Raw genomic sequence first — 24,073 nt, 5'->3', positions numbered from 1 at the left:
TAATTTGGAGCGTGCACCCCGCATCAGGAGGACAGCACGGGCACGGGGGACAGCTCGCGGAGGCGTGCGGCGCACCGCAGGGACGCTTCGTCCACTTTAGCCTAATGTACATGCAGTTCCAGCACCTGACCACCAGGGGGCAGTGAAGCAAGAGAAGCCACAGTGAACAGAGTGTCAGTCCATCAAAGACAACCATACATCAACAAGCGCACATTACACATATGAGCAAACTGACTTTCCAATAAAGAATAGATTTCAACTCATTTTATTACCTTTATCTTAATTTTTTAAACCTTATTTATTCTTATTTCAGTAAGTTTTTTTTGTTGAGGCATTTCATAATCATTTAAGATTAAGACTCTTAATCGCCTTGTTTTAATTTATTTTCTGGTGAGGTACTGAATTGTTAAGTGTATGATTGGTGCTGTATAAATACATTTTCCTGGACCACAAAGGAAGGGCTCAAACTTGAACCTATGTCTTTCTCACTGTGAGCGAGTCTTCTCCAGGTCATCCCATTTTTTTTTCCCATTTTAAAACAAAACAAACAATCCCAATGAAACCAAATCCAAAAACTGAAAAAGATCTAAATCTGCTGAATTGAAATTAGTAAAAAGTAAAATAAATAAGGTTACTTGACGTACAAGAGAGCAATTTGAGGAGCAGTTGGCTAACAACAGAGATATTTGGAATTTCATTCTAATTTTTACAACAATGCAGAATTGTAGCTCAGTGTATTTTAGAAATGTGGTGCAGCTGTCTTTCTCTTTGACCCTTTTTTGTTGCTTCTTAAATCTTCTCCAGAAATGCAGCCTAAAGGAGAACCACCATAGTTGGCAATAAAACCAAATGAGTGTTTTCCTTGTGGACTTTTCCATTTTTTAATTGATCCACAGTGAGCTCGCCGAGGGTTTTCGCCTGAAAACACAACCTTAACCATGAGCTTTTGTAGCTGCAAGTTTCAGGAAACAAAACACTGAGAGAAATGTTTTCTTTACGTTTTGACATTTCTCTCCTCGAAGTGCACGATAAGATTTACTTGTCATTTTGTGAAAGCAACAACAAAAAGGCCACAACGTGGTCTGGATGACAGAAACATCGGTTTCTAAACCTGCAATTTTCTTCCTGAGTGAATTTAACATCAAGACACAACAAATGTGGCTGAAATGATAAAGTGAATGACAGCTGGCATACCTTATTTTCACAATATATTTATTGAGAATCAAATGTAAAAGATGAAAGTAAAAAAAAGTACACCCATAACTCAGACAGCTCATAACGGACATAATAATTTCATTTATACAGTACTATTATTTTCACGTTAAATTTCCTACATTCAAGTAAAATAAGACAAACTAAAGATCTGTTTTTACAGCAAAATGCCCCACTGGCAGTCAAAAAAAAAAGACAAATCCTTCAAAACGTATACAGGTACGGGTTAAATACCACGCCGCTGCCACAGCTCCTTACAGAAAATTCATATTACAAGTGGAATGATTGTTTGTACCGCGCTTTGCTTTCATGTTCAGAATGACATTTGACACCAGCAGCGTGGAGGAGACGAAAGAGACGACGTGAACCCGTGCTAAATTTAAAAGATTATCTCTGAGGAATGCAGCCAGGGGTTTGTCAAGACGGCACAGGCAGCCAGGAGGTCAGATACAATAATCCAGAACATGAATACTTAAAATCAGAAGCGTTTATAGCCACTCGGTTATTTCAAACGTTTCTCTGGACGACGCCTCGGCCGGCTGAGGAGTCGTTCACCAGCAGACAGCGATCCCGGCTACAGCGGCGGCGTCGGAGCGTGTCGTACCACACAGCAGATGAGATCTGCAGGGAGACGTACGGGCGGCCGAAGCGCAGTGCAATGCCTCGTGCTTGGATAACGAGATAAGCCTTTCATGCTTATGATTTCAATTTTGATCCTACAGTACAGCGAATGATTTGAAGTTTTGATCACATGGGGAAATGACAGAAATTTACCAAAAGAATAAATATATCATGAACGATCCCTCCAGCGTTGGTTACATGAACACTGCTCACGGAAGAGTCTCCCTTTCCTTCCAGGAGATTCATATGCTTTTGGATACTGGTTCAGAAGACAGTTTTATTACATTTTACCCTCTGGAGGAGGAAGTGGAAAAGTCCAGGCCAATCCCTGTTGATCACAGGGCGTGAAGGGAGTGTGTGTGGGAGGAGTCTGTTTTCCTCGTGTCAACATGAAACCCTGTTTCTCACACATTCGGTCGGAGCTTTCATTTTCTTATCAGGGTCATCAGTTTCGGGTTGACGAAGGAAAAGCCGGCGAAGGCGTTCTGGTCCATGGACTCGATGAGGTTTTTGTCACCGTGGGACAGACGTGGCTTCTCGCTCAGGAACTCTCTGTCGAAGTTGCTGTAGTCACTGGCAGATTTCTGTGGACGGGCCGGTCAGGGATTAGAGGCACATTATGAGTTACACCATTTGTAGCGAGAAAACGACACGCTCGTACCACTTTGGGCCTGAAAGGAGGCTCCACCTCTCTCCTCTCCAGGGCCGTCCAGTTGATGGATTTGAAGAACGGGTGCTCACGGATCTTACCAATCACACCCAGTCTGCGGCAGGGGTCTCGCTCAAACAGCTAAAATGACGACGGAAGACGATTCATTTATTGACAGAAGCAGCTCAAACGGACCCATAATACTGTTGGTATGAATACCATGGTGTGTATCAGGAGTAAATTCAAATATCGACCTGCTCAAGCAAGCTCTTGGCCTCCTTCGAGATCCACCGCGGGTAATGAGGGAACTCCGTCCGGATGGCTTCAAACAGCTCTTCCTCATCGTCGCCTTGGAAGGGCGACTGACCGATCAGCATCTCGTACACCAGCACGCCAAACGACCACCAGTCCACTGAGAACGTGTACTTCAGCCCCAGCAGGATCTAAGAAAAAACACAAACCAACGGGCTCATGAGGGGGAAAAGTATGAGAGGCTGTACATGCTGCAGCACCTCTCCACAGCCAGTAGGGGGCAGTTTTAAGAGGAATTTGATGACGAAGCCTCAAAATGTGATCTCAAACGGGCTCCGAGACAAACCTCTGGCGCGATATAGTCCGGCGTGCCGCAGAAGGTGGTCGCCTTGCTCTCTCCAAACACATTCTCCCTGCACATGCCAAAGTCTGCGATCTTTATGTGTCCGTCTTTGTCCAGCATCACGTTATCCAGCTTCAGGTCTCTGTGGAGAGACACAGGGACACAATGGAAGCGACCAGACGGTAAAAAGCAAGCGTTCCCCTGGTTTCCTCTGTGGCAGTTAAACAGACCGCAGTCGGACTGCTGGGCCGCACCTGTAGATTATTCCTTTTGAGTGGAGGAACTGCAGTCCCACGATGATCTCGGCTGCATAGAACCTAAGCGTTAAGAAAACAACTGTTAAAAACAGTGCTGCCATACTGGAAGTAAATACAGAAGACGTCTAGTGAGCGATAACCAATGTTAACGCCGTTTATCCGTGTGCGCTCACGTCGCTCTGGCGGTGTTGAAGCGGCCTTTGTCTTGGATGTGAAACATCAAGTCGCCTCCATTCAAGTACTCCATCACAAAGAAGAGGTGCTCCTGTGCAAACAACAAAACAATTGAGACATGAAGGCTGTGTGTGTGTGTGTCTGTGGTGTCAAGCAGGCTGCGCTGAGATAAATCAGGCTGGGAGTGAGTATCTCCTGCTGCTGCAGCCTCCCTCTCAAAGCACGCTTCATGACAGCAGATGTTCAGCGTGCGCGCTCTTTACTTTAGACTGCAACGTGGCGTAGAGGTGAGTGAGGAAGGGGTTCTCCCAGGCGAGGGCCAGGACTCTCTTCTCCACCATGGTGCACTCCACGTCGTCGTCCATGAGAACCACGTCCTTCTTAAGGGCCTTCACGGCGAAGTACTGACCCTTTCCCTTCAGCTCGGCCAGCAGCACCTGTGAGAGTCAGGATTACGTTATCGGAGCGTTCACAGCAGCTTCTCAGAGTCTGTTTCAGACACTCGACTTCTGCTTCCCTCAAATAACTGCACACTTTAACCAAATACTGATTTTCCTCCGTCGTGAAAGATGAACAAGTAGAATCTCTGAGTGGCTGCTACGGCAGTGTGAGGGAGGTCAATTCAAAGGCAGAGGGCTGGGTGTATTGATCAGGCCAGGTATCTAGGTTAACTCCAGCTCCTGAGCGAATAACAGAAAATTACACACGTGTGCCTTTGAGAGCCAGAATCTATTTGTGTTCAGATTCTGTGGTTTCAAACGTCTCCTTTCCTTTGTTTTGAGTATTGATTGATTTGAATAAAACTCGAGCAACACGCTGCTTTTTGCCCCCCTCTCTCTCTCCAGGCTCCTCGTAACGCTCACGAAATGACAAGTAAACAAACTGTTTTTTTTTTTTTTATTTACATTTAATTTAGGATCATAGCAGCCACTCTTTCAGAGGGATTATTATTTTGTGATTGGAGGTGACAAATGCTCTTAAATTAAAGAATACGCTGTTGGGCGGAATGTGCGTCACATCCTTCTGTCATCATCTTTCTCTGAAGGTGAGTCAGACCTCGGTATGGTACCTCGAGATAAATCTCACATCAAAAAGAAACATTTATGAGGAAAAAAGGCTTTCATTAAATGAGGCAAAACAGTGTTTTCTTAGCATGTGGCAATTAAAACAAAAACATTCTTTGTATCATTTTCCCATGTCTGGAGGACTCAAAAATGCCTGTGCAGTTCAGTGCTGCAGTTAAATCTCAGCAGACCGACACGAGGAAGTGCATTTTGTTTGGTGTTTTATTTGCTGTGACAGCTGCACAAATCGCTGCTGGGTTTGATTTGTGGTATTTTAATTCCATTAATACTACATAAACTACAGCTTTAGTATATGATCATCAGAGTTATCCATCATTTTTTTAAGGTCAGAAATGTGTTGAGGCTCGATACAAACTCCATTAGGTGGAAGAGCTCTTTTGATCGTGAAAGCTGCACAACCCCGATAACAGGTAAAGATATAGACTTATGATAACAGATTCTTTCATATTTTACTATTTCCAAGTTCACATTCAGTCAAGTTCATCCACAAAACCTTCATCTTTGGACAACAGTAAAATTAGATTTTTTTTCTTTTTTAATATGTGTGTGTGTGTGTGTGTGTGTGTGTGTGTGTGTGTGTGTGTGTGTGTGTGTGTGTGTGTGTGTGTGTGTGTGTAACACTTTGATGAGTGTACACTGCCTTCCATTTCATACTGGAATTGGATCAAAGGCCATACCTTTCCAAAGCTGCCTTTTCCGAGCACCTTTATCCACACCAGGTGGTCGAGGGTGAGGTGCACCCTGGGAGGCATGCTCGGGATCGCGATCTGGGTCATGGGGGTCGGTAACACAGCCTTGCCATTGTCCTGTGCTGTAGGTACACGTTTGCACATTTTGAGTCAATGAAAATGCAAATCATACAAAATATACATGCAAATCAATGCAGCGAGGGATACAACATTTAGGTGATGAATGAGATACAATAAAATCCACTTGACAGAAAAAGAACAGCTCAGTAATACAAGTCAGTGCTACAATATCTCACCCCGAGGGTCTGTTGTAGGATTTCTGACATCTTGGTAGATTCCAACATCTGCTCCCATGGAGTCATCGTTCTTCTTGGATTTCTAGCCAACAAAAAAAATGTATTGAATTCCATTTTCCATTCATAATGACAAGTTTGCTTTTTCTTTCCTTTAAATGCAAGAAAATATTTTGGGACTATACAAACAATTGAGACTTGATGCAGAGCCTCCGCCAGCAGCCTCTGGTTGATCCCACACAGATTGGCCACTTTAGTTTGACAGTAACTGTGTACGTTCATGCCACAGTCTGGTCAGCCATGTGGAAAAATGTGGAGATGCATTGAAAGAGAGAGGGAGAGAGAGCAAGAGAAGTGTTAGAGGCGCGAGCAGCAGATGGAATATTTGACGCAGGTAAAGTGAAACTCAGACTCGTCAGCCTCACCTTCACATTTGAGGCCCTGCTTGTAGAGGCCCCACAGCAGGCTGCCGCAGTGGTCGCAGAACGTGGGGCCCCGGTAGTTGTAGGTCTTGAAGCGATGCGGCATGTCAATCTTGAAACGCTCTTTCTGGAACTGAAAAGTGAAGGATGTAAAGAAAGAAAAAAAATCAAAAATCTGGAATGCATGATTGAAAGCGACGCGTGTGGGCCTGAGCGAATGTTAGATGCTTCTCCGTGGCCGGCAAACGTCAGTAGCTGTGATTGTGCCTCGAATGATTTGAACAGAGAATTCATTACTGATGCTGTTTAAAAACTTTGGCCTGGGTCTATCGTTTTGGATCAGCGTTTCTTTGAGCAGGAGAATAAAGAGCCATGACCTGAAAATATTGGGTAATTTAATGATGAATGAACACCTCAGTGCACAATTCATCAAATACAGCAGGGAGCAACCAGATAATATAAAGTCATTATTGAGCTCCTGACGGGGAAACAAAGGACATGAAATCAGCGTCGCTAACGGTAAAAAGTAAGATTCCCTTTACTGCCAGCGTGAAGCCGGACGCGAGCTGAACTCTTGCATTAATGCTGGAGCGGGTTCACTCACCATGGTGTCACGGCTGTTGGCAGCTGTTCCGGTGCATTTGCCGATGATTTTGTCGATGCATTTTTTGTGGATTGCTGCATTGCATTCTGGTAGGGGGAAAAAAAAAAAAAAAATCAAATGTCATGTTAGCAGTGATACCAGGATTAAGTTGGATTAAAACTATCAAGAGAAGCAGATGAAAGACTCACGTTTGCACTTGTAACCTTGCTTGTTCAGGCCCCTGCAGGAGACAGAAGGTCAGACTGAATATTCACCAAATGCAGTGCGGTTACTGAATCAACATTTTTATCACTTCATTTAAATGAGCTGAGATATAAACCAACTGTTACGAAGTTAGTCACTTGATGTCTATGCATCGTGCTGTGTGGCTAACTTCAGCCTGTCAGGTCTTGTTTATCCAGCATGCAATGGAAAATTAAGCTATTGGTGATTATTATCTAAAAAAGTAAACTCAGAAATACGGATAAACAGTACGACAATGGCTCCCTTCTGTCACCTCAATCACGCAAGAAACTATTTAAATTCTAATGACGCATCTTTAAACTGTAAAAGTGTGATCTATACTTTGACCACTATGTGGCAACGCTTAAATCTGAGGAACAAATTCCTTCAGCTATCCTCCAAATCTCACATTGTAAGACCGAAACGGATAACGTACAAAAAAACGCTCCGATGACAAGTGGCTACAGGGTGTAAAACACAGTGGCGCAAACTAAAGCAAACCTCAGATTTCCTCTGGCCAGCGTCACACGGGACTGATAAGACAGTAGTTTGGGGAGATAGCGCAGCCGCCTGGATGGCAGATTAGCGCTGCTGATACAGCTGGAACACAACACGGCGGCCTTGTGGGATTTCCCTCGACAGTGACTCATTCGCACAACAGCACTTCTGCAGTTGTCTCTTCTTTCCCCGACCTCGCCCACCTATTCGGCCCCTCTGAACGGCTCCATTCACTGAACCACAACCACGAATTGATTGTTTGGTAAACACAGCTGGTGGGACGGACTTTTCCTCCTGATGTTTTTGTCTCATTTGGCACCCAAAGCACTTATAAGGGGCTGATGGCACAAATAGCGTGGATTTATCAAAGCCTTGCCAGCGGCATATTAATGGAAACACAATGCCGTAATGATAATGTGGAAAAACAAGCCGACAGGCAAATTAGCGGCTTCTGGGTAAGTCATGACCAAACAGCAATTTTGAAAGTGTTGCAGTGACAGTCGTCGTGCTGCGAAGGCCGGGCGACGGCGTCTCACCAGACGAACTCCCTGCACACGGAGCAGAAGGTGGGCTGGTGGAAGAAGACGGCGATGAACTCGTGGTGCTTGATGCAGTGAACCCTGGGCTGCTTGAAGGCGCCTCTCCGCCTGTTGATGGTCAGGACTCCTTCTGGAGGCGGGGCCTTCACTGGCGGTTTCAAAGAAATCAATGTGCAAATCAAATTATAGCATTTTCACTCAAACATACAGACTGCGCTAGAAACCCAAATTGACTTTAAATTGATTTGACGACATAAATCAAAGTGACGTGAGGCATGCTGAGTCTTTTTAAGCCTCATGAAGTATTTTCAATTATATAATCCTTCATAAAAATATTGCAAAGATCGTTAAATGATGTTAGAGTAAAAGTAGATCCTGCATTTGTGTGTATTGCATACTAAAACAATTCAGTGGGGGGGGGGGGGGGGGGGGGGGGTTCAGACCCAACCCTCCTGGAAAAGCAAAGTGATACAGGTTTGGGTCAGGTCAGCAATAGGAGGCGTGAGAGAGGCAAACACAGCGGAGAAACACTGAAAGGGATGTGAGTGACGGGGCTGATTACACACAATTAAAAAAGGCTGAAGCTTTACAACTAATCGACATGAGAAACTGACAAGAGTGATGAGGTGAGGGAGATAAACTCATTTCCTATCTGCCATTCTCCTGGCAGATGTTCATGTTTGGACAGCGCATCGGTGAGCCCAGCCAAGAAAGTGGGAGTGAGAGAGAGACAGACAGACCGATAGCATTATAAGGGCTGTTCACACATGCCTAAAAATACCCTGGGCTGCTTTTCAGGAAACCTGCGGAGCGTGTAGGAGGGAGCTGATGGAATATGGAGCTCTTTCGTAATGATGGCCCCCCCATCGCATGTCACCTCTCCAATCCGGAACGGTAAACCCCGGATGGGTTCCTCCCACACAGAAACTCCCATCAGAGAGAGACCCATGTGTAAATCTCACCCTGGACCCCTTTGTGTCGACGCAGTGGGCCGGCTTCCCTCCCTGAGCTACCAATCCCTGCTTCACACTGATAAACTCAGACTGAAACGATGTCTAAAAGCCAATAAAAATATCAATTTGAAACTGAATCCAAGCTGTTAAGAGCAGCTTATCTGCGATGATGTTTTAACAAATTGATTTAGTGTTAATGGTGAAGTCAGTTCAGCTACGAGGCCTCGTCTGCAGTGAGCTGCAGAGTTCAGCATAACATGAAACCAGCGTGCAGTTTCAGCTTCGACAGCATCGTGTGGACAGATAGTAACAGTGCAACTGGTTCAAAGAACATTGAACTCCATAAATGTGTAAATGTATGGCTGTACGGTGCAGAACAAAGTGATGGGGCGGCGTCGGAGCCAGCAGAGGGCAGCATGAACCCACCCAGAGGGGGAGGAATCCTGAGATGGTGCAACAATGACAGGGTGGGGGGGGGGCATTGGCCAGGGGGGTATTAGCTTTCACATACAGCACCAGTCCCTGGTGGTCTAGTGGTTAGGATTCGGCGCTCTCACCGCCGCGGCCCGGGTTCGATTCCCGGTCAGGGAACACTGTTTTAAGCTTCACCCTGTGAACGTGTTTTTCTAATTGCTCACTTAAAACAACAGCGTCTCGACAGATAACACAGCTCAGTGTGAAAGCTGCAGCCTTCCTGTGACTTCAGCTGCTGTTGTCTCTGCTCTTTCATGTTCGAGACAAACTAAGCTTGAAATAAAAAGAGGGCTGAATATAAATCATTGAAAACTGCCTTTAAATTTGCACATGGAGGCTCGTTCTGTGAAAGCAGTGAAAATACTATGGATCTTGAAAACAATTTTTAGAGGCTTTTTTTTTTTTTTTTTAAATTAATAAAAGAATTACCCGAGTCCTCGTTCTCCAGGAAAAACTGCACAGCCATCTGCACCCTCCCTGAGGGGATCATGTCGAGCCAGAACTCAGCACGTCCAGCAGTTTTAGACTTCTTGCAGCGCTCTGCCAGCACAGACACGCCCACTGTGGCCTTGGCCAGAGACTCTTTGGAGCCCTCCTGCTGCATGAGGACCACTTCCAGGACTCGGCCCTCGTAGATGTGAGCATCGAAGGTGGACTTCCAGGCGGGATACATGGTGGGCTTCTTCTGAAGGAGGGTCTTTCCTCGCTCTGTCAAAGAACATTGGGGTCATTATAGAAAACAATGTTATGTGTTGTCTAGGTAAAGTCACCAGCGGTGCAGGAATGGTTCCAGCACGGCTTTCCTGCAGCAGCTGGACGGTCTGACTGTGTGTGGACTTTTCAGATCAGCAGATGGTGAACGTTAAAGTAATTAAACGCATGACGTCTGCGGACGGTACTCAGTGCACCGCTTACATTTGCACGTGCGCATCCGAACATACCTGTGTTGACGGACTCCTTCATCTTCACGGCACAGATGGGAGGGTCAGACAGCGGAGACAGAGCGCCCATCTCGTGAGCGTTGATGGAGATACGTAGGAAGGGTGCCATGGCGACGCCTTGAAAAGGGACAAAAAAAAAAAGAAGAGACATTTGAGACATCTTTCCGTCTCACTTCTGTCATTGTGTGGTTGCATTGCTCAAAGGCTGAAGCTAAAACAAGAAGGAAGAGGTTTAGGCACAAACAGAAAGTTCAGACGGAATCTAACAGGAAGTAGAAGTTTCAATTCAATTCCAGTTTATGAAGAACATGCCTGTAATGACAGAAAGGGAACCGGAGAGGTGATCACTAAAAAAAAAAAAAAAGTCTTTCTTCACTAGAGAAATGTAATAACTGTGGTGGTGACAAATTAACACCTGAGAAAACTGATAAGCTTCAGACGGAGTTTGAACCGGCTGTCCTGAGTCATGTTTGATCAAACCGAATGCAAACCTGGAATCCGGTATCTATTGCATCTTGACAGATTTAACAATGATACAGGTTGTCTGTAGTCTTCGAAGTGAGGAACAGGCCTCATCTAGGAAGCAGCTGAGAGATTTTTCCAGAAGTTTCTTTTTGTCCTTTAAATTTTTGAGATGAAGAAAAACTACTGAAGGAAATACGTGGATGGTGAAACTACCAACATATCTATTAGCACAGACACTTTATAGAAGTATTTATGTTTGAAAATACAGGCAAAAGAGAATTTGCAAACATTTCAGCTCTGCAGCTCGGAGGACTCACATTGCGGCTGTATTATCATATCTTGGGACACAGTGTGATCATTTATTAACCATTTTATTATATTAACAATCACCGCAAGACAAAGAGGAGGCTGTTGTCAGAGTTAAGCCTGTTATCTTCACGTTTGAGAAACTGCTCTAATACCTAATAAACTTCATGTATGATCAAGGCTGTTTAATTCCAGAGTCACATGCTCATTAGACAACACAGTAATGCCCAAAGCAGCAACCAATTCCTCCAAGAATTTCCACATTGAACTTTTTGTTCCACTTTAAATTCATTAGTCAGAGCTCTTGTTGCTTTAGTCTCTTATTGCATTAACATAATCTTGGCTTAATAGTAAGAGAGACAGTGTGTCAGTGATTTGGAAACAAAAACAAAACCGTGTCTGATTTTAGCTGCACAGTTACACGATGTGACATTTTCCAGTCAGTAATCTGTAAATACAATTTTTCATTTCTTTCAGTACTGAAAAAAAAGTGGTAAGAACCAATGTCAAATATCGTCTTTGTTTCTAAATAAGTCACCACTTTAAGGAGTGTTTCGCTTAAAGGCATGCCGCTGTGCACCTTGCTGAATGTCACGTCACGTTGTGGTCATAAGTGACTGAACCATTACGTGATGTGTGTACCTGCATGCTGCTCAGCCTATAAAAGGGCCACAAGGTGCTATTTTAAGCTCTCGATGGATGTAAATCACCTCTTTAGTCTGCCTGCAGTGGCGACAATAATTGCCTGAATTTTTATGAGAGGAAACATTACAGGTTAAAGCATTTTCTGACAGCACCTGCAATCAAGAAGGCAACAGTCTGAGTCAGAAGAGAACATTTCCTCATTATCAGCAGGTTATTGTGCGTGCAAATATTACGTCTCACGTGTAAATCTTTGCCTTCGTAAAAATATATGGGGCTTGAGTTGTTTTTTGAAAGACCTAACGCACGCACGATCAGTGGGAGGCAGTGGTACCCTGCAGCGACAGGCCTCTGAAATCCTAAACAAACATTCTGAGTGAGAAGGTGAATTACTAACTGAGCTCTAACAGATTTAAAAGTCAGAAGTTATCCAGTAATCTACGTTTCAGGACACTGAAATCTTTGTTTTCCCGGCCACGTAACAGTAGCAGGGAGACGCTGATGTTGAAGACTCCTACACAAATTACTGAGGCTCTCATGATGCCTTCAATAACTGTATATACATCGACACACAAACACTACCGGGGACGAGCTTCAGCTTCAAGTAGAAGTCTAAATACAACTTTTTAAAAGTCTGCTCCCAGGTTGCTCCTGCACTGTTTTCTTCTGTACACACACATTAGGCAGAAAAGAGAGCCTTGTTTCCCCGGAGAGAGTGGAAAAAATGAGCACATGCAACCAGGGAAGGGGTGGGTAGAGAAGTGGGAAAGTAAAAAAACAGAGGCCAGTTTTTCACTGACTGTATTTAGCTGCAATATTCTTGACATCCAGTGACGCAGAAACTGTTTATCGACATGCACAGATTGGTGCCTTTAAGAATCTCGAAGTTAGTCTCAAGTTAAGTTTTACTTTGCAAAGGAAATCTGAAGCCAAGGCCTGTTACCTCAGTGCGAGAATACTCTGAAAATGCCTCGTCACTGTAGAAGAAGTCTGGTCTGCAAAACCTTGAGAACAAGGTATGGGGTGAGAAATGGCATTAAATGTCATTTGACTTGACAAGAAGAAGTCATTCTATGATCTATGAAGAAATGTAATAGGCAATATTCTCATTAACCAGTTGTGTTGAACAGTGGTTTTCATTGTGGAAAATAACAAATGAAGGGAATGAAGAAGCATTAGTGTGGAATCCATAAATGGCTGCAGACATTGATTACCTTGAGACGCCAGAGCCGAGATTACGCTAAACAGAACAGAACTTCAGAGCTTTTCCCATGTTCGTTACAAAAAACTCAAAGTCAGTAATTTCTTGTACTTCTGGATGAAATAAATTCCATCATAATGTAGCGTCCAGGTGGTTTAGACTGCTGGGACAGCTTGTTGAAAGCACAAAACTTCTCTGGTTTTCTCACCTTCACACATCACCAGCATGTGTCTCTCGGCTGTAACTTGTATTCCTTCCTCTGTTCTCTCTCTGTTCTTTCTGTGACTGTGGACATTGAAGTGTGTGACCTGTCCATCCTGCCCCCATTAAATCTGCAGCGTGTGGATGAGGTGCTGTCAATTTGTTTGTTATTTCCTCTCTCTCTCTCTCTCTCCCCTTATCCTTTTCTCTCTATTTCCAGAACCCAATCAGTGCAGCAGAAAGTGCCACCGCTGATTCTGGTCTGCTGGAGTTTTTCATCTATACTGTCACCTATGTTCCCTCATGTGTTGTATTTTATTCTGTAAAAGTGAGTAAAACTGAATTCAATTACTATTATTATTATTATTATTATTATTATTATTATTATTATTATTATTATTATCATTATTATTACATTTCAGGGTATTTTGCATCAAGTACATCCTGAAAATCATTTTATTGGTCACCTCAAGGTCAAACAAACAAAAATAGAAACCTTTCCCTTGAACATAAAATGTATGTGCCAGTCATCTTAGGATAATAAAGGAACAATGTTTCCTTAAACATTCCTAGAACTAACCTCTAGCACAATGCTGTAATGGAAACAAACATGCGTGTCTGTATACAAAGAACTGGCTACCACTAAAGCCGTGCTCAACAGCAAGTCAATGGTTTGGTATGCAGTGAAATAGTGGAGATATCTCTTATTGGAAGCAGTCATTCAGCTGGTAGAGCCGGTTAGGGAGCTTCTTTCTCGCCCATCAGCAAGTCTCAACAAAGACTATTACCGACAACAGCAGAATTTAAGTGACAAACATGAGTCACAGCACCATGTTCATCTTCTGAGTCACGAATAACATCAGCGGCGTGAAAAGTGCTGCCTGCAAATAGCTCAGGTGGAAAAACCAAGACCTCACCCAACACAACAACACAAAGGAGTTCAAGGGTTTTGTACAAGCTTTTCGGGAAATTCCCCGAGGACAGTGTTCCAACACACACAGACATCAAATAATTAGTTTTTCCATGAGACAGGCAGAAACAATAATGTCTGTACCTGACCTGAACTTAATAATCCTCTTACAGTCTCATCCCCATCGGAGGCGAGCTATAATTGAATGTTACAGTAGCGCTAACCTTCAGGAACATCACCTCGATGCAACTGTGCAACTCAATCATACTAATGATCAGTTGTCTGTTCACATGCTGTCCCCTTAAAAAGTTCACAGGAGCCACTCCACTGCATCGTTTACGTGATTGTACTAATAAACTCAAATTATGGTTGATGAGGCAAAACAAGATCTGGTCACTTTTGAGTATTCTGGTTACTTAAAAGAACCAAAACCTGCCACTGATCAATGAGATGTAAAAACCAAACTACCTGAATTCAGGTACAGAGAAGCATTTTGACGGAATTTTGTTTTGGCAAACGCTATCATGTAACATATAAATAACGTGAAATCGCCTGTGTTATTTCTGACAGAAAGTATGGTCCAAGGAGGAGGGCTAACAATATTGTGCAGGAAAAAGTGGTTTGAAGGTTTATTAGATGAGATAAAAGTGTTAACTGATCCTATGGGGGTCATTTTTTCCCCCTTAAAGTGATTTTTTACAGCTTATTTCTGACACAGCAGTCAGGCCTTTTCATTACAGTGAGTCAAATGTTCAATCCATTCACTTAACACTGAATTAAGTAGAGGAAACTGGGTGAAGAACAAGAGGCAGAATTATAGTTGAAACAAAAAAGTGCATTCATAAACTACTCAATAAGCATCACACTCTCTGGGATGATGTTCTCCAAACATGTGGAACCTGACATGACTACTACTGACCTAACTACTGCAGAACAGTGGAAGAAACATCAATTTAATGATTATGACGCAAAAGCCAATCAATTCATGAAAGCAATTATTAAACCTGAAGGATTGTGACAACATTTTGGAGAGAAATGTATTTTTCACTGTGAGAAAGTCAGGTTTACCATGAAAGCTTATTCTCTTTCAGCTTAACAGAACATGAACATTAAACACGAAAAAAAACATGAGTTTTGACCCACACGCAACTGAAATCTGCCAATGCATAAAGTTGCCTTTCTAATAATTTAGAAAATGAACTTATTTCAATGAAGTTGATTCACCTGGAAAACAGGATTGTGGGTAAGAAATGGCTGCTCCCTCTGTACGTGATGGTGTCTGACAGCCAAACAATAACTCTTTTTCTAATCATACATATCAAACTGACTTCAGAGGAATGAGTGACTGGTGGTAAACGATGTACGTGACTCAGCTACATTCAGTCAATACATCTTCCAGTCGAGCCTTCCATGTTAACAGGTATGAGGAACAACACAAGCTCAGCTGATTGTAATGAGAGCTTTACGAATACTTTCACTTTGACTCGCACAGGTCACAGAGTGTACAGAGAACAATCAAATTCAGGCTTCAGTAATGCCGAATCACAAATTGAGACTGCTGATGAAAACATTTCTGCCACTCATGGAAGCATAGCTCTGTTCTTATCTGCTTCAGTTTTCTGTGTTTTGGCATGTCTGCTCTCTACCATGGCTCACCTGAAGAGAACAGACACATGGGGCTTTTCTACCACAACAAGCCAATGGGGCAAGAAATGAGGGAATAATCTCTTTATGCAATATGGATTAGTTTGACAAAAAAAAGAAATCTTGAAAATTGGCAATAAACGCCTCTAATCTACCACCTCAACACCATTTGACCAGCGTGACATTAGCACAGCTGTGCTTTCTAGTTGAGAAAGAACAGGTGCAACAGAGATGTGAGTTTGAACTGGTGTCTGTCTGTGTGACTGATGACAGAAAACATCCTGAAGCCTTGAAAACTGGTCCGACATAAAGGCTCAAGACGGTTCCAGGAACAAATCACTTGTTGTGAAAACCACTTTAAAAACCAGTCAACCAAACATATATGAAACAATGCCTTTGTCACTGAGTGCCATGAAGGCATAAGTGTCAGGTGATGTCGTGCAAGCTATAGTGACAGACTGAAAGGTTAATGTCTTGACGCTGCCTTGAAGCACATCTGACATATTTCAATCAAAACTGAGAGGAATGATAATGTGCCCTGAGACTGCTCTGCGTTCGACAAATGTTTCCAGTCCTTCCAGTTCGTCTGTCTTCTAAAGTTACTGTAAGACGCCATGACAGAAAAAGAGACGAGGTCAAACGCTCAATTCACTCTGTAGTCTCACACAGAGAAGCCGAGCAAACACGCTCTAGACATTTATTAGAACTCTGTATGAGCACGGGTGGAGATAAACCTAAAGCTAATAACCTGGTGTGTGTGTGTGTGTGTGTGTGTGTGTGTGTGTGTGTGTGTGTGTGTGTGTGTGTGTGTGTGTGGGTGTGTGTGTGTCTGTGTGAGTGTGTGTGTGTGTGTGTGCAAACATCTCCTGCTTCTTTACACTATGTGTTCGCTGAAATTAAAAAAAAAAAAAAAAAGTCTTTACATTGGAAGCTAAACAGTCCAAATGGAAAACATCTGTGATCATTATGTAATACTCCACTGGCAGTGCGCAGCAAGATTGCTTTGCAGTTCATGTTCAATAGAAAATTTAGAAAAAATAAATATAAATAACTGAAAAATGACTCAGTCGAGATACTAATGACTTTTGAGGACTTTCAATACACTTTACATTCACCAATTTATTCAATATGCTGGTGACTGCTGCCACTCAAGATCTGGAGCAAGGCGAGGTTCAATACCTTGTTCAAGGATGCTTTAAAGCACTGACAGGGTAAGTTGGGACATTAAATCATAACCCTTGAGATTGGAAATCACCCCACTCCTCTGTCTGAGCTGCTGCCACCCATGTCTGCATAACAATAAATCAACTATACTTCCTGAAAACTGAACAGTGCTATTAGTGAAGACTGGAAGTTCTCTGCTTGTGGTGCATGGTGCCGAACCTGAGGTGTCTGTAAAGAAACAACCTGGGAATGGATGAAATGCAGCTTGTTACCAAGAGTTATTGATATATCACTAGGGCTGCAGCTATCGATTATTTTAGTAATCGATTAATCTATCGATTAATGTGGTCGATTAATCGATTCATCGGATAAAATATATATATATTTTTTACATTTCTTTTTATTTTATTTTGGCAAGCATAAAACTCACCACGGACAAAAAAAATGAACTACTATTAATGCTTGCAGTAACATTTATTAAACTGCACAAGAACACTCATTGCTAGGATGAACATTGCACTTTAAATTCACAAATTATTTGAATAAAAAATAAATAAAATACCTGAGAGAGGGCTAAGGCCTTACCTTCATTATAAAAAATGCACATGACAGCTGATTATTAAAGAACACTTCAAGTACGGCAGGCAATATTCAGTATTATCAAACAGTTCCTATTGATATTAATTTGCCATCTGTCTTGTGCAAAAAACAAAAACAAAAATAAGAATACTCAAGCTGAGTCCAAAAGAGGACATTCACCTTTTTAAACTGACAGCTGCCCTAAAATTTTAAAGTGCATTCAAAGGAGTGCAAAACAACAATTTTAGAATACAGTCACTTTTTTTTTTTCCAGCATATGCCAGCTCCGCTTGGCAGTGCAAACTTTGCACCGAGCTCAAACGCGCTTAAAGTTGTCCCAAACTTTTGACATTTTCTGGCGTTTTCTTTGATGTGCTTCCTCCTTTTCGCCAGCATTTTCTTGATTCTGCTCTTCAACGCCCCGACGCGCCGCGAAAACGCGTCTGACGTGTCGCGACAACGCACCGCGTCCGTGTCTCGTCGCTGGTGGAACGCGCGTTCCCATTTGTTTTCAATTGTATTTTGACGCAGCTCCATTCCTCGCGTCGTTTAACCGCGCTGTGCTCCATCTGCTTGCTCCGACATGTCCGTGCGGCTTACACTCTCGTGTGGAAACATGCTGCGCTTTAGTTCCAGGTGCTACACGCTAGCGGTTTCACGGTAGTTTCACTGTACACAATTAACAAACGAATCCTCGAAGCAACTGAATTTAATTCGAAGCTTTTTTATAATCGAATTATTCGATTTATTCGATGAATCGTTTCAGCCCTATATATCACATAGAAAAACATAGCAAATGTGTGTAAAAAACTTAAAATAATAATAATTTGAGAAACCAGTGAAGAAATAAAAACCCCACATGCACATTTGAGTGCAGCCAGGAGAACCAGCATATCATGAAATATCCAGCAGTACCACACTTTCTGCAACTCAAACAGTAGCTGTCCTCTATTTTCAATTCCTTCTTTAACCAGCATAACGTTCCAGAATGCTGAAGCTAACAATGTGAGGAGGTGAACACCCTGGACAGCAACTCAGAGGACAAAAAAAACAAAAAGAGAGACAATTATGCCAATGAGCCATTTAGTGGTACTGATTAACACACAGCGATAACATGTGAAATGCTTAAAATGAAATGAGTTTCTTCCCTCTGTGAGAAACGAGTATTCACTATTACACCAAGAGCTGTCTTTATCAGAGAGTACCAGAATATTAAGTTGGTTTCGGTCTTCAGCCAGTTGGTCTGACTTATTTAATTAAGGCTATAGCTTTATAAGTACAGACCAGAATACAAACAATCCCAAAATCTAAAGCTGGCAAAGAAAACTTTTTCATAAATATTATGGCTCGTCCATTTTTAGCATTCCTAGTTTCTTATGTGGCCCACGCGGAAACTATAATTGCCCATCGTGAGAGGAAGTTTGCTGCACACAGTGTATCGCGCTCATTAAAAATAATACATGTAATTCTTACAAAACTTTGCTTAATCCATAAGTCTTTTAATGAGACACGGTGGATTGTAATATTGACGCATTAACACCGTCTGGAAAGCACTCGCCGCGACACGCGCACATCCGCCTGCTAGAACGCGTGCACACACACACACTCACACACACACACACTAAATAACTTTGAACAAAGCAGCCTTTAATGAATTTCAGTTGAGACGGCTTGGCTTGAAAGAATAAAGGCGTTCCTTTCTCTCACTAACCCTTTCCAGTTCATACACACTCAACACAGGTAACGTCAACAGATGAAGCACACCAACAGAAAAATATTTGCACTTCTGCAATGTTAAATGATCTGCCTTTCTTATTTTCAATTGACATTCGAGCACACACACACACACACACACACACACACACACACACACACACAGGCGCCTGGTGGTCAGGTTAAATCAGGACAGGAAAGAAAAGCGAGCGAGAGGTTTGACGAGATGAAGGGAGCTGATGTTTCTGCTTCAAGGTCAGAGTCAGACGAATCTGTGCTGGGATACATTTATTCCAGTGGTACGTGCTGCGATCGTTTTATTTTGCACCTCCGAATGCCCTTCAATCCAAACCACGCGAGCGAATCTTAATGCAGCCGCGTGTTCAGACTTTCATTACACGTGGACTGAAATGCTATAACTGTTGTGGAGCAACAGTCTTTTTATTTCCCAGGCTCTTTCTTTCTGAGCGCCACTAAGCTGTTTGACAGGACGTCAAACCTGTTACACCAGCACGCAATGAATCCTGCCTCCGTGTGTGTGCACGTCTGCCTGTGTGTGTACAGTATTTATCATGGCTGTTTGGACCTAAATCCTTTACCAAAGTCACGATATGGAGACTTTACGTACTCTCTGCACGGGAACAAAAAGCTTGTGTCAATAAAGGAAATCCAACACATTTTTATGTGATGACCCGATAAGCAGGTCAGACGGTTAAAGCCAGTTAAAGGAAGGGTAACTTATTAAGCCGGTAAAGGTGGTTGATTTTATTGCATCTGCACAGAATGCATTTGAACCAACTGCATGTCCCTGGACATTAATGACTAAACAAGCAGGTATTTAATACGGAACAGGGGGTTTATTTTAGTCAGATCTCAACATGTGTTCAGAGTAAACTAAGGTTTGGGTTGGCAGGTAGTAGTAAACGTTGAGATGACTGTAAGTCTGCAGGAAATGAATGCAAGTGAGTGCAGTGTCCACAGAAGATGATACAAACACAATGTGAGTGTGTTCTTTCCAGTGTGCATTAAAAGTGGTGTCCATTTCTGCCCCTCTCACAGTTTACAAAGGTTTACTTAAGTCAGACAAAAAAAAAAAAAAAAAGTGACCCAGTGGAGCCAAGGAGGAAACCGTGCTGAGGGAGAAGGAAGAGAGAGAAAGAACATGGACAAACCAAAATATTACCATCATCCAGAGCTGACTGTGTCTATTTGTGCCAAATGATTGTTCATAAGTTTCTACTTTTGAGTTGAGTACTGCCAAAAAAGATTAAATAAAGTAAATTAAAAGAACTTGTGCTTCAGGCATCTTAGCAGAGATAGAAGATAAAGAACATACACCACACGAAATAGACTTTTTCAACTGAGAGAACAAAACACTCCCATGTTAGGGCAGCAATATTATTATTTCAATCACGACAAGGAGCTTGTCCTTGTCGTTTACGATTTGAGCTTTTTAAATATTTCCAACTATTCTGCATTGTAAAGTATCAAACTAGACATTGTCAAAACTGCATGGGCTCATAATGTGTGTGTTGCACTATGGAGAGATCAGAGCTGCAGGGGCAGCTGCTCACTCAGCAGATGTCCCCAGTGTGTCCTCCAAGCATCTCACGACGCTGCAAGCCAATATTGACACACCAGCGACTGCAGGCAGATAATATTACATGTGCTCGCAAAGCTGTGCTGCCTTCAGAAAATAACAACAGGATACAGAGTCTTGCACGCAGCATTGTGCAGTAGTGTGAGACTCAAGGCTTGTTGCAAGCAGTGCAAGGAGATTTCAAAACGGTGCGATTTGATTCGAGCACCTGGAGAACTGACAAGTCATGTAACTGATTGCAGACAGAGCAAGGCCGACTTGTTTACAGTCACAAGAATGCAGGCTAATCTTCACTACCGACGCTTGTTTCAAATAGAGCAGTGCCATCAAGTAACTCCCACGTCGTCCCTTTTGATCGTTTATAGGTCAACAGCCGACACGTTAAAGACACCATGCTGTACGTATCTGAGGAAACAAAGTAAATATGTGACACGACGATGACTAAATATGTTCCCATTGTTTCAGCCTAAGTGCAATAAACGGGAAGAACCTTTGAGACGTCAAGTTGATGGACTTTAGTCTCAGGCGAGCAGTATAGTCCGCCAGCGACCCTTCATCATCTGTACTGACTCTGTAATAACCAACAATGGCATCATCTGTCAAAAACACACCACAACACTGGACACACATCCTGAGATTCACTGGAAATACTCTTAACCCAGCGCGGAATAAAGAAACTAGGTTAACGCCACGTGTTTTGACGATGAGTCATAAGAATGACAGTCAGACTGTTATTGTCCTGCCCACTGAAATGAGCTACATGGATGTCAACACAACTCAGTTTCAGGAAGAACAGACATACTGCATGCACAACTGTGAGTGGAAGTAACAGATTACAAATACACCCATTACAGTAATCTTGGAGTATTTGGAGTACTTGTGCAATAATGGTAAATTTTCAACTCATAATTAAGTACAATTTACACTATTTCACACGTTTTGGGGGGAAAAAATCTAAACTCTCAACAAGTTTGTGGACGAGAACATTTTGATCTGCTTTCTGTCGCCAATAAGTTTTGTTCAACAAACAAAATACTAAGTAACTTTGAATGAGAATAAGTTATACTTTTAATTAAACATTTTTTCTTTTAACAATTTCAGCAGCTGTATCGGACTACATCGTTCCAGTACTGTTTTCACCTGTTCATTTGGCATTACTTCAACTCATATTCCCTACAGCAGCGATTGAGGAGATTATATTTGACTTAACTTAAGCCCTTTCACTTAGCTTTTAGAGGTAGGGAAATCCCAAAACCGAAAATGTGTGATTCGAGAAGATATTTTGATACCTGGAGGGATTATTTGAATTCCTCTGTAGCCGTTTGAAGGTTAAATGTATTGACACGGGTAAATTATGTTGTTTTGGTTGTGAAAAAGACTGTTGCCATGGGACAAGAGTCCTTTCTGGAGGTATTTGGGGAAGGCACGGTGCAGAAATGAGGCAAGTGAAGTTTTGTTCGCGGACCTGAAATACTGAAACTTTTTTTTTTTTTTTTTTTTTGAGTTTCTCACGTTCTTACGTAACGGACACCAAGAAAAACAGAGATTTTCCGCGACAGCAGCAACACTCCTCAACTAGGGCTGCGCGGAGTCAGGGGTGAACATACAGGTCAGAGCGAGCAGGCAAACTGTAAACAGCCCGCGGGCGAGGAAGCACGGCTCCTTTCAGAGCCGCCGAACACCCGAGCTCAAGTTTGTCCCAATAACTTCCAGTCAAAGCCGTGACTTACCCGCCTTTCACCGCGCTGGAAAATGTCGTGTCGAACCGAGGAACGAGCAGGGAGAGCTTTATCGCTGCCCGTAGCAGAGTTTCCCCGGAGTTTTGACGCTGAGGCGGCTCGGGAGGCTTTTGAGGAAGTGCAGAAGTGTCCCGCTGCTCATTCAGACCGTCTGCTTCTGCTCTGCGTGCCGCCGCGCGACTGTACGTCGCCGCACTGGAACCAGCGCGTGACGTCACACAGGTGGACTCCCAGAGACTCGCGCGCACAGACACACACGCACACACACACACCAGTGTGTCTCCAGTAAACTATTCGTGAGGTAAATGGTGTATGTCTTTACCCTTCACCCCTTTTTCTCTCCAGTTTATTTAAAATTGAAACTCAGAACCCGCAGAACTGGACTGGCGACCTGAAACTGCCATGTTTCAGCCGCTGCAGCAGAATAAAGCAGCTTGACTCACGCCAAGAGTACAGTGAAGAAGAGGAGGAGCCCTCTCTTCACTGGCTTCAGCCACATTTAACATTTGATAGGCCTTCACATACAGACTACAACTGTTGCTATCATTTATGTTTTTGTTTTTTTTTTTTTGCACTAAAGTTATTAGAAAGCACCAGCTCCCTCCCAGAAATGTACCAAACCCACAGGTGTGGGCCAAAACCAACTTGTAAGAGACTCCAATCCAGCAAATCATAAAAATGTCAGAGTACATCGATTTTTAAAATTACTGTAACGAAACACTGAGAGCCAAGCTGAGAAATCAGTGCTACTTCATTGCTATCAATGACCCTCAAAGTCATGCTGTTACTGCTGTCAGTGCTGTCAGTCTGTAAAAACATGCGTAATAACAGTGGTTATATGAGATGTTTTTGGGACAGTTCACTGTATTTTGAACCAGAAGGTCTCACTGAAATTGGCTTTATGTTGAGATTGTTGTAATTTTCCATAGTAATTGTTTGGTTTTGTGAAAATATGAACATTTTCTTTACATATACTGCCTGCCACAACAAAGAAAAACTTTCAAACTTAATTTTAATGGTTAGTATGGCATCCTTGAACAGGTCTGGCCCACTCAATATAAAACCGGGCTTTATCCGCCTCCTGAACTGAAATGTGTTTGACAGCCCTGACCTAAACAAATGGTCTTTTGTTCACATTTGAAATTGAGTTATATATATTGATTATAAATAGTTTAACCTGTTCTCTATGCTATGAACTTAACAGGCAGGGTGAATTATGAATTATGAATTCATTACAATGGTATTAGGAGGTGTGAGAGTGGAAATGGTAGACTCTGAAGGCCACAGAGCTCAGCTCAGCATGCGTGTACAAATACCATAATTTCCTTCATGTGTTTCCTGGTTTCATGGGGATTTTCCAGAATTTTTACAATGTTGTTCTAATAAAAAAAAAAACCCATCGTAGCTTCATTTTACCAGTGTTTTTCGTCCTCCAGAGTCTGAGCCATGTCACTTTATCCCTCAAACAACGCAAGCTTTGTTTATAATTTGGATTCATCACCACCCATGTTCGTGATGAAATGTTCAGTTTAATAGAAAAAGCCATAGTTTATGCTCCCTAATTATTAAATCAATCAATCTATTGAATCAAAATAGCAAAAAACTAATCGGAGAGGCTTCATCAGATTTTTCCTGTTGCAGACTTCACCCTTGATCCTAATTTAAGAACATATATTGGCAG

The 24,073-nt window shown here is 42.6% G+C and overlaps 1 protein-coding gene and 1 non-coding gene across 2 annotated transcripts; one reads left to right on the top strand and one right to left on the bottom strand.

Moving 5' to 3' along the window:
* Positions 1 to 1,191: 1,191 nt before the first annotated feature.
* On the bottom strand, positions 1,192 to 22,572 carry LOC115388234 (protein kinase C delta type-like). Its single transcript, XM_030091256.1, has 17 exons — positions 22,384 to 22,572; positions 10,229 to 10,345; positions 9,717 to 9,995; positions 7,858 to 8,008; positions 6,790 to 6,821; positions 6,602 to 6,687; positions 6,001 to 6,130; positions 5,765 to 5,865; positions 5,579 to 5,660; positions 5,271 to 5,404; positions 3,772 to 3,945; positions 3,508 to 3,599; positions 3,332 to 3,394; positions 3,081 to 3,219; positions 2,737 to 2,925; positions 2,495 to 2,623; positions 1,192 to 2,417 (listed from the first exon to the last, which is right to left on the bottom strand). Exons 2-17 carry the CDS (start codon positions 10,335 to 10,337, stop codon positions 2,259 to 2,261), a joined length of 2,049 nt encoding a protein of 682 aa, XP_029947116.1. The 5' UTR covers positions 10,338 to 10,345; positions 22,384 to 22,572; the 3' UTR covers positions 1,192 to 2,258.
* Positions 9,333 to 9,404, top strand: trnae-cuc (transfer RNA glutamic acid (anticodon CUC)). Its single transcript has one exon. It is a non-coding gene; the product is annotated as a tRNA-Glu (tRNA).
* Positions 22,573 to 24,073: the final 1,501 nt, after the last annotated feature.

This window comes from Salarias fasciatus, chromosome 5 (genome assembly GCF_902148845.1).
Source record: "Salarias fasciatus chromosome 5, fSalaFa1.1, whole genome shotgun sequence".
In the NCBI taxonomy this organism is placed as follows: Eukaryota; Metazoa; Chordata; class Actinopteri; order Blenniiformes; family Blenniidae; genus Salarias; species Salarias fasciatus.
Note: the sequence above shows the minus strand (reverse complement) of the source record. Positions and strands in the feature narration are given on the sequence as shown.

Excerpts from the sequence above, each read along its gene's own strand:
- LOC115388234 (XM_030091256.1), bottom strand. The coding sequence starts at position 10,337 with ATGGCACCCTTCCTACGTATCTCCATCAACGCTCACGAGATGGGCGCT. Across the intron at positions 5,661-5,764 it reads CTCTGCATCAAGTCTCAATT|AAATCCAAGAAGAACGATGA; the intron begins GTTTGTATAGTC and ends TTTGTTGGCTAG. Across the intron at positions 3,220-3,331 it reads TCAAAAGGAATAATCTACAG|AGACCTGAAGCTGGATAACG; the intron begins GTGCGGCCCAGC and ends GTCTCTCCACAG.